Source organism: Acartia tonsa, chromosome 10, assembly GCF_053477335.1.
Source record: "Acartia tonsa isolate MP-2025a chromosome 10, ASM5347733v1, whole genome shotgun sequence".
NCBI classification, from domain to species: domain Eukaryota; kingdom Metazoa; phylum Arthropoda; class Copepoda; order Calanoida; family Acartiidae; genus Acartia; species Acartia tonsa.
The window spans coordinates 16790397-16801054 of NC_137269.1; the positions used below are offsets into that span (position 1 = coordinate 16790397).

At 35.1% G+C, this 10658-nt stretch overlaps 2 protein-coding genes across 2 annotated transcripts; both read right to left on the minus strand.

Moving 5' to 3' along the window:
• Nucleotides 1–543: 543 nt before the first annotated feature.
• On the minus strand, nucleotides 544–1959 carry LOC145329547 (uncharacterized). The gene is made up of 2 exons (XM_080173820.1): nucleotides 1476–1959; nucleotides 544–1258 (listed from the first exon to the last, which is right to left on the minus strand). The coding sequence occupies exons 1-2, from the start codon at nucleotides 1945–1947 to the stop codon at nucleotides 738–740; spliced, it is 993 nt and encodes a 330-aa protein (XP_080029946.1). The 5' UTR covers nucleotides 1948–1959; the 3' UTR covers nucleotides 544–737.
• A 479-nt stretch (nucleotides 1960–2438) lies between these two features.
• LOC145329548 (uncharacterized) lies at nucleotides 2439–7937 on the minus strand. The gene is made up of 7 exons (XM_080173821.1): nucleotides 7864–7937; nucleotides 7274–7344; nucleotides 6175–6258; nucleotides 5477–5566; nucleotides 4411–5068; nucleotides 2948–4120; nucleotides 2439–2572 (listed from the first exon to the last, which is right to left on the minus strand). Exons 4-6 carry the CDS (start codon nucleotides 5487–5489, stop codon nucleotides 3541–3543), a joined length of 1251 nt encoding a protein of 416 aa, XP_080029947.1. The 5' UTR covers nucleotides 5490–5566; nucleotides 6175–6258; nucleotides 7274–7344; nucleotides 7864–7937; the 3' UTR covers nucleotides 2439–2572; nucleotides 2948–3540.
• Between the last annotated feature and the right edge of the window lie 2721 nt (nucleotides 7938–10658).

A 10658-nucleotide genomic window follows, 5' to 3' on the forward strand; every position in this document is an offset into this window, starting at 1 on the left:
TGTTTTTGACAAAAATTTCCCTACACAATCTGCCGCCCTCTGATCCCTACCTGGCTTGGTGTTGTTTGCCCTCATCCAAGTCCATTCTAAGCATTGATGTTGTAGGCTGTCTCAACTCCCCTTTATCTCTCCCACTCTGTCTTTCATTTGGGTGCCCTTGTCGGCTCCTACTGTAACGTTTAAGATCTATTCCCTCGTTCATTTTTCTCTGAAAAACAAACATATATGAATTTTCATTACAATTTTCTAAATTTGTTGAAAAGAATGTCTTTAAATTTCAGTCTGATGAAAAGAAAACTATTATCGGAAAAAATTATGAAAAAAACACCACTGCTGGAACAAAAATAAAACATACTATAACAACAAAAGTAAATATTCTTAAAAAGAAATAGCATCTAAAAGTCCTTCAAATAGTTTTTATCTTAATTTCTTTACCCTTTTGGCCCTCCAAAGTTGTATGCCTTCTTGTCATAGTAATCTTCATTCCTAATCTTATACATAATAATCCACCCTTTGTTTTTAATATTTTGCCCTGTCCCCCCGTTTCCTAATTGTATTAGCCATGTGTTAAATTCCCTAATATAAAATTTTTGTATTTACTATTTCTTCTATAGAATATTTAGTGAATAAACAGAAAGGATAATTTATGTTAATATTCTACCTTGTTTAATACTCGCACTATTAAACTCAAATACAGAACTAAATACTGTAGTGACTCAATGAAAATAAAGTACATTTTAGGTACGAATCAGCAGCGCCAACATATTGAATTTTGCCTCTGAATTGAAAATAGTATGATCTGAATCTCGGAATGCGGCCTTAAATTCAAAATGTTTTTCAATAAACTTGTTAAAACATGTTTTTTCTCTAAACAACGGATAAAAGCTTGCGGAATACCAAGCTGGAACCACTAGCACTGCTGTAATATTAGGCACATTGGTCAGTGCAAACCATGTTCTTGTCACCTCTTTTATCGGAGGTACCAAGTAATATATCTCTTTAGGTTGTAATGTTTGTATGAAAAAATCTGTGGCCCATGCTGATGCCTCCGGGATACGAGAAAAATATTTTTCACACTTGGTATTCGTTTTTGTGGCGAAGGCGTCCACCGTCGGTATTACCGACAACGCCTGTGTTATCCTCTGGAAATCCTCCTCCGCCAGTTGCCATTCATCAGTCGGAATGGGTTTTGATCCAGCATCCGCTATCGCCAGGTTTACGTTACTTCTGCTAGCCCATACTGGGAATATCTTGATATCTGAAAATAAAAATAACATTAATTTCATTAAAAAACTTTCCATATTGAGACGCCTGTCGGAAAACAATCCTTATTTCATGTCCGTGATTTTGATAGTAACCTTAATAATTCTTTGAATCCCCTGTGTGATCCTAATCCTCCTTTTCATCTTAATTTTGTGTCCTTGCTCATGTAAGTTTTAACTTATAATTTCAGTCAGGTTTTTTATAACGCTTACCGTATTTTATCTGTTGGTCTACAATGTTTAATATAATCTTCTGTAGCTCTTGGACCCGAGACCCTTTTGTCAATATATGTACCAGACTTTGGCTGTCTGTTATCCAGACCAATGTGGCCCCCCTTATGCTTTTGATATAATTTGTGTCATGTGTGAACAACCGGCTTACTGCTGCCAGTTCCCTGAACGTGGAACTTTTTTCAACCTCACTTAGGTCGAATGGATATTCGCGGACCAACCTAAATTGGTCCGCTTCGAACACAAAAGCCTGCGTGCTGGAACTATCGCTAACCATTTTGATTAACGATTCTTCTGATTCATTCGGGTTCCATTGGTCTGTACTATATGTGCTTTGAGCAGGATGCACTATGTGAAAATCTTTCCTAATACGCCTAATCGCATTTCCATTCCCCTGTTTGAGATAGATTTTGCAAATGTTTAATTCTTGACGGGTGTGTTCATTTAGATCCATATGTCCATCCCATCCCCCGCTTTCCACACTTTGTCCAAGTAAATGTTGACACACCCTGGTCGCTATTCTTACATAATTGTGGTGTGAGGTTAAAAGATGTGCGCAACTCCCCAAAATTGCCGCCATTTGTTTGTTGTGAATATTCTCATTCTTGTCCAGTATTAAATCAATATTTGCTATTAAATTGGCGATCTTGGCCTCTGATGCAAACACTCTCATCAACACGGAATCCATAAAAAATCCCAGATAATATATCTTAGTGGTTGGAGCTGTTAATTTTTCTGCCGCCATGATCCAACCACTGTTGCCCAAAAAATTTAAAGATAATTTGAAAAAACTGCCACATCTTGTCACTGACCTTCCTACATTTAAAGAATCGTCTATGTAAAACGATATATCCACTGATAATTTATGAAGTGTGACTCTTAGTGGCCTAATCAGATCTTCCATTTCCGCTGCTGCTGGTGCGTAACCAAACGGAATTGATGTCATCACGTAAAATATTGTCTCACCGTTGGTGTCTGTGATGCTGAATCCAAAATAAGTCTGTTCTTGTTCTGCCAGCTTCACATTCAAGTACATATTCTTGATATCCGCACTCGCCATGTAGTAACCGGGTTGAATCCTGAAAAATTCTTATGAATTATCCATTATTTATTTTTGCAAGCATATGTCTTGTCTTTGAGTCCTTTCCTGTTTTGCTCTCTGAAAATTGTTTTCTTGTCTTACCCCATTGACAATAAAAACTAGTTGCTTAAAATAATACCCTTGTTTGTTCATTGTTAAATATTATCCATATAAGTTTTGTTTTAGACACCTGCCATATTTTTCCCAACTACTACGAAAAAACCCTCTGTTTCCCCTCACTGGACCATGTTTTATTCCCCATTTGTTTTATGTCTTTGTACTCTCGTTTTATCTGTACATAAAAAAGTCCGCTCTTCACGACCTATCTCCTCCCTGTTTCATTGACCCTAAGAAAAAAATAAAATATTCGAACCTTGGTAACACCGCCGACAAATCTTCCATGACCACGTTAGATTCTTTGACATACAGATTAACTGATCTTGACAGATCAAGGCAAACTCTATGTTTGAGTTTGCCTGATTGTGTATCTGTCTTTGTAGATAATGTAAGTGGACTTACTATCTTTGGACGTGTTGCCACTTGTTTTACTGCTCCCAGTTCTTCCCAGGCTTTAACTTGAGTTCTAACGATATCCATATTCAGTCTCGCAGACGCATTATTTTGAAAGAACATTGGACCTGGGGGGGTATTTTTCACCCATTGAGGTTTGTGTCCGTGAGTTAGGGTATGTATCACTTTATCACTGGCCCCCAGAATCTGGTTATAAAATCTGATGGATTCTGGAGAATGAAGTTTAGTATTATTTGAATCGAATCCCATATCTTCTAATTTTCTTATAATTGAATCACAAAAAGCCGAAAATTCTAAATCAGAGTCATCTACAGAAATATATTCAGGTAGATAGTTAACTTTTGGTGGTTGAATATTATGAATCACCTCTTTAGGTGTCACCTGTGCGAGAGGATCCAACGTTTCTTTAGTTTGAGGTGATTCTGTCTGCTCTAGCTATTTTGCATTATTTTCTGATCCTGACCTCTCAGATCCGTTCCTCCCTGGTCCTCTAAAACTCGCTCCCCCCGTTCCTCCGTTACCATTGTTTTGGTTTCGGGAACGGCACTCTCTCGCCATGTGATTTTCTTTGTTACATATGTAACATTTTCCCTCGAACTTCCTTCCACCCTGTTTGCTTGTGGGGGTTGTTGTGTTGTTCTTCCTATATTCCTCCTTTCTGTCCTCCTCTTGTTTGATTATCGCTTCCCAGTGCTTTTTGCGTTCGCCTGTCAGCATTTCATTGTGATCTTGTGTAATGAATTTCATCACTGAGCTGTGTGTGGCCTTGGGCCAAAAGAACATGTTGAGTGTGTGATTCAATTCTTCAATAAGATCTACCCCCCCCAACAGGTCATCCATTACTGCGTGTAGGCACTCCCTAAGATGTGCTGGCACCTCGAGAAAAAATAATCTTCGAGTAGCATCCTCTATTCTGCCCTTCATTGTTGCTAGTTTTGACAATTGGTACTTTGCAAAGTGGAGATGTGATGCTGATCCTGCGTTCAAAATATTGATGTTGAACGATTTTGTTAACCTGAAAAACATCATACAATTAATCCTCAATATTCATTATTCCAATATTTATTCTATCCTTGTAACATTATGTAAATTCCCGTTTATGCTGACTTCCCTCCCCATTCTTTCTTTATTACCTTACTCTTCCACCTATATATTCAAAAAATGTGCTTTACGTTTAATATCTTATTATTTTGCTTCGAGCTTGCACTATATTATCCCCATATATAATATGCTTTGTGAACTGCTTATGCTTTCCTTACTTATTTCCCCTGATGAATAAAAAAAACAAAAAAAAATTCTATATACCTTTCTTGTTGTAGTCCGCTGAGAGTCGCTGTCAAAAATCCTGGAGTTTTGAATTCTGCAATTTGTCCTTTCACCATCCTCAAAGAAGGACATCCTACCATTTTGTACGTCTCTAATCTACTTTCTTCCATGTCCCCACGTTGAATTTGATATTCCGCCTTTCTCTTGCTACCACTGCTTGTTGGTTGGCCTCCCACGCCAACCTTCGGGTGATACCCATGTAGTCCATCTCCTTCTACATTTGCTTGCCATGGCTGCGGCATAGTATATTGATCCAAGTTTGATCCATAACGTCTTATATCTTCCTGATGCTGCGTTTTGTTTCCCATAGCTGCTGCCGGTTGAGACGTTCCCGCAAAAAAATCCTGCAGTTGTGACCTCTTGGGTGTTGGAGCTGTGCTCGACCCTTCTCCTAGCTCCACCTGTCTGTGTTGACTGTGTCCTACTTGCCTTGACTCCACTATAGCAGTGAGTTCGTCTACCTTGGATATTTTCTTGTGCAGTTGATCCAGTAGTGACTGGATCAAAGCTTGATTTTCCGACATCCCTTGAGCCTGTTGCTCCTCTCTATCTTTCTGTGTATCCGCCGGATTTGTCCCATCTCCCGCTTGTGACCCCTCATTCCCTGTGTCACCTTCATCATTTCTCTGACCTTGTCCTAAAACAAGTACAATATGTTATTCAAATGCGTTTGACTAAAAACTAGTAAAATTTGTCCTCACTAATAATTCAGAACCTGTACACATACGCTAATATCCCTGTGTCCTACTCTTTTTTATAAACTTTACCTTTTAATTTTACTGAAAAACCTTTTCCTTTGTTTGACTCTACTAAACGTGAGCTACACACTAAAAACCTTTTTTAGCTAAGATCCTACCCCACTGCCCCCCCCCCCTCCATGTCCCAATTTCCTATTTTTGTCTGTTTTTACTGGCCGAGGGCTACCCTCGTCACAACCCTTTCTCTAAAGTCCTAATCCCCCCCCCCCCCTAATGTCCTAATTTCCTATTTATGTAGTGTGAGCAAAGTCATTCCTTAATCTTTTTTATGATAATCTTCTTCTTACCTTCTTGTTCCATTCTGCCGTACTTCGCCAGAATTGCTACTTCCAAATAAGACCACTACTTGTTTCCTTCTAAGAACGCCGTCGATTCTTCTAAAATAAAAAATTCGATCGGATAAAAATAAAAAATCATCCTTTGTGTATGATTCTTTTTATGTTCTCCCCCCCCCCTTTCATGTGTCTTCATCTTCCTTTTCTCCCCCCTTTTTAATCCTAGGCCATTACATAATATTATTTATTCTGCTATTAACCCCTCCTTTACTTTTCTCATTTTTGTTCCTAATCTGTCAACCTATAAAAATTTCGAAAAAATAAATGACGCAAATAAACCCAAAATGTACACTAATACCTGCTTACTTTCTTATAATACGAAAAATGGAAGAACAATCCTCATCCTTTTTATCTTATTAAAAACACCCGTTAAATAAGAATCTAGTTTTATTATATGCAAATACCTATCGATAACAATACACTCATTTTTCAGATAAAAACCATTGTTCATGTCCCCTAGACGCCTTTAAGTATTTTAAATGGAAAGTGGATACCTCCACCTCCCCTATACTTCTGAATTTGAGTTTTATTAAAAAAGATTTTTGAAGAGAGGGTTTTAATTTGGCGCATTTGTATCAACCCCCTTTTTTCTTTGTATAAAATTAATAATGTAATGGACAAAAACAAATCTGATTTTATTTCCTATTTACCTTTAGTATCCCCACTGTTAGCTGTTCTGCCTGATACAATTTCTCTATCGTAGCTATTATATTGGTCTCGACTAACACTCTCACCTAAATATAAAATTATTATTTTTATAATTTTCCTCTCTATCTATATGTCTCGGCGAAAACCTAATCTTCTCTGTTTAAATGCCAACTCTTATTATATTCACCGCGTTCGCTTTTAGAATGTTAAAACATAATAACATCCAGCTCTGTAATTAAGCCCCCCCCCCCCCCCCCGATTTATAGGAGGTAGTAAAATAGAGGGGGGGGAGGGGGAATTGAAAATATCCTGTAAGCGGTGACGGGTAAATAAAATCTTAAATATAAATGACGCAAGTGAGTACGAAATATATACGCATATTTTGGTCGATTTTGGTGTTTATTTAAAAATGCAAAATAGAATGATAATTATTAAAACAATTTTTAAGTATAACTTTTATCTTATTGGAATAACAATTAAAAAAGAAAAATATTTTTGCTATATGCAGTTCGTGTTCAAACACCTGATTGAAAAAAATTATACAAAATATAGCTTTTATTTTAAGATAGACTAGGGGCAACGCCCCCTAGAAGCTTATAGGTATTGTTAACGTGGGAGGGGGATAAGTCAACCGCCTTTCTACTTTTATTTTGAGTTTTTAATAAAAATATTATAAAAAAACAAAAAAAATTTTTAGGTAGGGGATTTGAAATTGGCGCATTTGTATAAACACCAGTTGATGCACAAAAATAAGAGGGGGGAACAAAACAAGTGTTAAAAAAAAATCCGAAATTTCGCAACTACTGTCATCCTGTAAGCCGCCTATGTGCACGAGTAAATGGGAACAGAAATAAAAAATTAAAACCTTACTTTTTCAAGAGCCTGTGGCCCCCTCCCTAATTCCTATCAAAATTGTGTACTTACGTGTCCCTACCAAAAAACTAAACAACCCTTTGTTCCCCTCTCTATTGCTCTTTCCTTTTTTACTATTATTACGAGAATTGGAAGCTATGATTTGTCCTTATCTGACTTTATTCGTCTTATATTCTTGTCCTCCTACTTGTTTAGTTGTAAGGTATTAGAATAAAAAATCTTTGTTACCTGATAAAATCTATTATAGACTTCCTTCTCTATATTATGTTACCACGTAACTATCGCAACTTGTTCTTTCTCTAAAATATTAAAAACAATTATTTCATAAATTTATAAATTTCGAATATTCCTTTCCTCCCTGACTATTTTATAATTATCTCTATTGTACTATATTAATGTTCTATGAACGCATCGCTAATGATTTCGGTTTTCTTATTTATAAAATACAAAAGTAATAAAATATTCTGCGCTGTTTCCAAACTAGAATTAACATAACGTAAACCTTGTAAAACCCATGTGTTATCCACCAATGCGTGTTCCTTATGTGTTAAAACAATTTTAATCTCACAACTATCGAAACAAACTTAATCTATTAAACTATTTTTAAAAATAGCTAAATACCTATCGTTGTCGCTAACTTTCTTTTTACTTTTTTGTTCTAATAAAATTAATACATTCTATTCTATTCTATTCTATTCTATTATATTCTATTCTAAAATATTTTTTACCATATTACTCTACAGTTTCCGTATAATTTAAAAAATTTTTTATACCTACATTTACTGTGTCTTCTCTCGTATCATATTGTGTTTACTCACCTGTATAAATCTGTGTGGGATTTCCCTTTCACTTTCCCGCCAAACTTTTGTTTACATTAAAACATGAATCGTCTGAAAATAAGACATACATCATAAATTGAATCGTCGGGTGGGTGGGTGGGTAAAAAAGAAATTTTTTCGTGTATATTTTAGATCTTTTATTATATTTTCATTTGTTATTTTCACGAAAAATTTTCTTTTTATATTACTATACATAAATTTATCAATCTCTGCTTATATTTTCGCGGATTTTAAGTCCAGTCTTAAAACACCCGCGGAATCACTTCTTTCGTTTACAACGTGTGTGTCCCTACTAAAACTGCATCTTGACGATAGCTTCTCTAAAATATCTGAAAATAGAAATTACGCGAAAATGACGCAAATGACGTTTTTTAAAAATGAAATTTATTTTTATAATAATAGCTAATAAAACAATTTTCAAGCATAACTTTTATCCTACTAAAAATGTCCAGTATGGCTTCAGAACCGATTAAGATCCCCGGGATTGGAACCAGTTCTCAACAATACTGAAAAATCATGTATAGCATCGTATTATAGACAATTTTCGCGAATTTTATAATAAAAATCATAAAATTAATACCTACCAGTTTTGTTAGCCCGGGGCTTAGAGAAGCTATCTATAATACTAATCGAAAATTACTATTATCCTTATCCATTTATATAAAGTAGTATAGTTTTTTGTTTTTATTTACTTCTGGCTGTACGTTGTTACATATTTAATAGTTATATAAGCTAGTAATTAACAATAAATTAGTAACGGCAATTTACAATTTAAATTTGTTGAACTGTAGCAACATATTGAAAGAGCTTTGAAGGGGTGTATCCAGAAATTTCTGGTTCATGTACAATGAAAATAGGGGAGGGGTAAACGGGTTTGAAAAGATCCTTAATATCTGAGATCGAGATCTTCCTTCATCATCTTGACCCCTCTCCCCGTAACCCCCCTTTTTTCTCCCCCCCTTCCCTACCCCCCTTACCATCCTTTCCCCCTCCCCTTTCTCTCATCTCCCTTATATCCCTACCCCCTGTGTATGACCATTTTACTCTTGGCCCCGTTCCGAGTCCGTAGCTACTATTCCCCCTACGGCCTATTTCACTATATCTTACTAGTTTTCCCTAAGACCACCTATCTTAGGGCTCACACCTCCTTGTCCTACAAGGAATCTCTTCCTGTGGCCTATCACTTTTGCCCAGGGTTAAACTCTTCCTTTTTTCCTCCCTTAATGGTTCTCTACAACCATAGGGGCTAGACCCACCGTTTCGCAAACGGCCTTCAAAGAAAATATATTTCCTTCTCCTTATATTTTCTTTACAAGAATTTTTTCATGGCTCTAATCCTTCCATTTGAAAGCATAATTCAACTCATTAAGATCAAGGTAGTGTTCACATAATTTATGATCAAGTTAGTGTCCACATAATTTTTGAGAATATTTTTCGTGGATTCCCAGTCAGATTAGAACCTGGATTTTAGAAATGGGAAGCTAGAGTGTAAAACACTAAGGCATGCAGGATACATATCTTGGTAAACTTTTTTTTTAATTATACATAATAAAATTTGTATTTGATATTCCCTGACCTAAATACATTCTCACTTTAATATTCCAGTATCGCTTCGAATCTGAATTAGAACCGGTTCTTAGCCACACTGAAAAATATATATATGCATCGTACTATATCCAGTTTTCTATGAATATAAAAATGTACAATCATTTGAGATTAAAGCCAGTGTTATATAATAATAGTCAATGATACGATGCTAAATAACTATTATATTACTCCCCCTCTCCACCCCCCTTGAAATATTTTTGATTCGTAAATGAATTAATCGGTTCGTGAAATTAATATGTAACAAGGAACGATTAATTTGTTGTCAACGCAATTTTGGATAAAAAATGTGTAACCTTGCAAGGCTAGAACCTGGATTTTAAGGATGACAAACCAGCGTGTTAACCCATGCGCTATTTAAGAAAGGAATTTTCACCCAAATTTTAAGGTAATAGTTAAAAATACTAATATAGAAGCTTGGAAGCAAAATGCTTTTTAATGCCTACATAGAAAATATGTTTTTCTATGACTATGTCAATATTTATATTTTATGATGGATTTTATAGATGTTGTTTCTCTAAGTCATACCCAATAATATGCAAGGTTGAAGGGTGACGCAAATTCAGATTTCAGTTTTCATGATTTGAGAAAAATTCACCATTACTTGAAAAGTTGATATTCTAAATTTAATTATAACAGTTTAAATTTTGCATGTTGCATTTTCTTGGCTGCTGGGTTTCCTATGATATTAGCATTTTAATGGAAAAGTTATATATATTGAATAAAAAATCTGAAAAACCTGATTTGAAACACATTTTTTCTTAAGCAGAGTCGATCCTGAGTTTTAAGATATGAATTAGATATGAAGAGAAAAAAATTAAATTGTCGCCTTAGCCCACTCAGCCATAATGTAAGATTCGTTCGTAGTGGAAATTTAAACATGTTTTAAATTGCAACAAGATTTGTTTGTAGACAAATTTTCCTTTTGTTACGTGGAGAAGCAATAAAGATAATTCCTAGAATAATATAATATTTAAATTTTTTTATAGTATAAAGAATAAAATTACTTTTAGTAGACATCTTTGTAAATAAATAAAAATTTATTTTGACTCCATAATAAGATTCATTTAAGTAAATCTATCAAATACTTAAACATTCTGAAGATATTAATACATTACTGGGAAAGTTATGGAGAGTTTAGTTTTGTAGATTAAAAATCACTTTTTTGT

Coding starts and splice junctions, on each gene's coding strand:
- LOC145329547 (XM_080173820.1), bottom strand. CDS start 1,947: ATGGATCTAAATGAACACACCCGTCAAGAATTAAACATTTGCAAAATC. Junction 1,259..1,475: donor AGACCAACAGATAAAATACG/GTAAGCGTTATA, acceptor TTTTATTTTCAG/ATATCAAGATATTCCCAGTA.
- LOC145329548 (XM_080173821.1), bottom strand. Junction 4,121..4,410: donor AGCGGACTACAACAAGAAAG/GTATATAGAATT, acceptor GATGTTTTTCAG/GTTAACAAAATCGTTCAACA.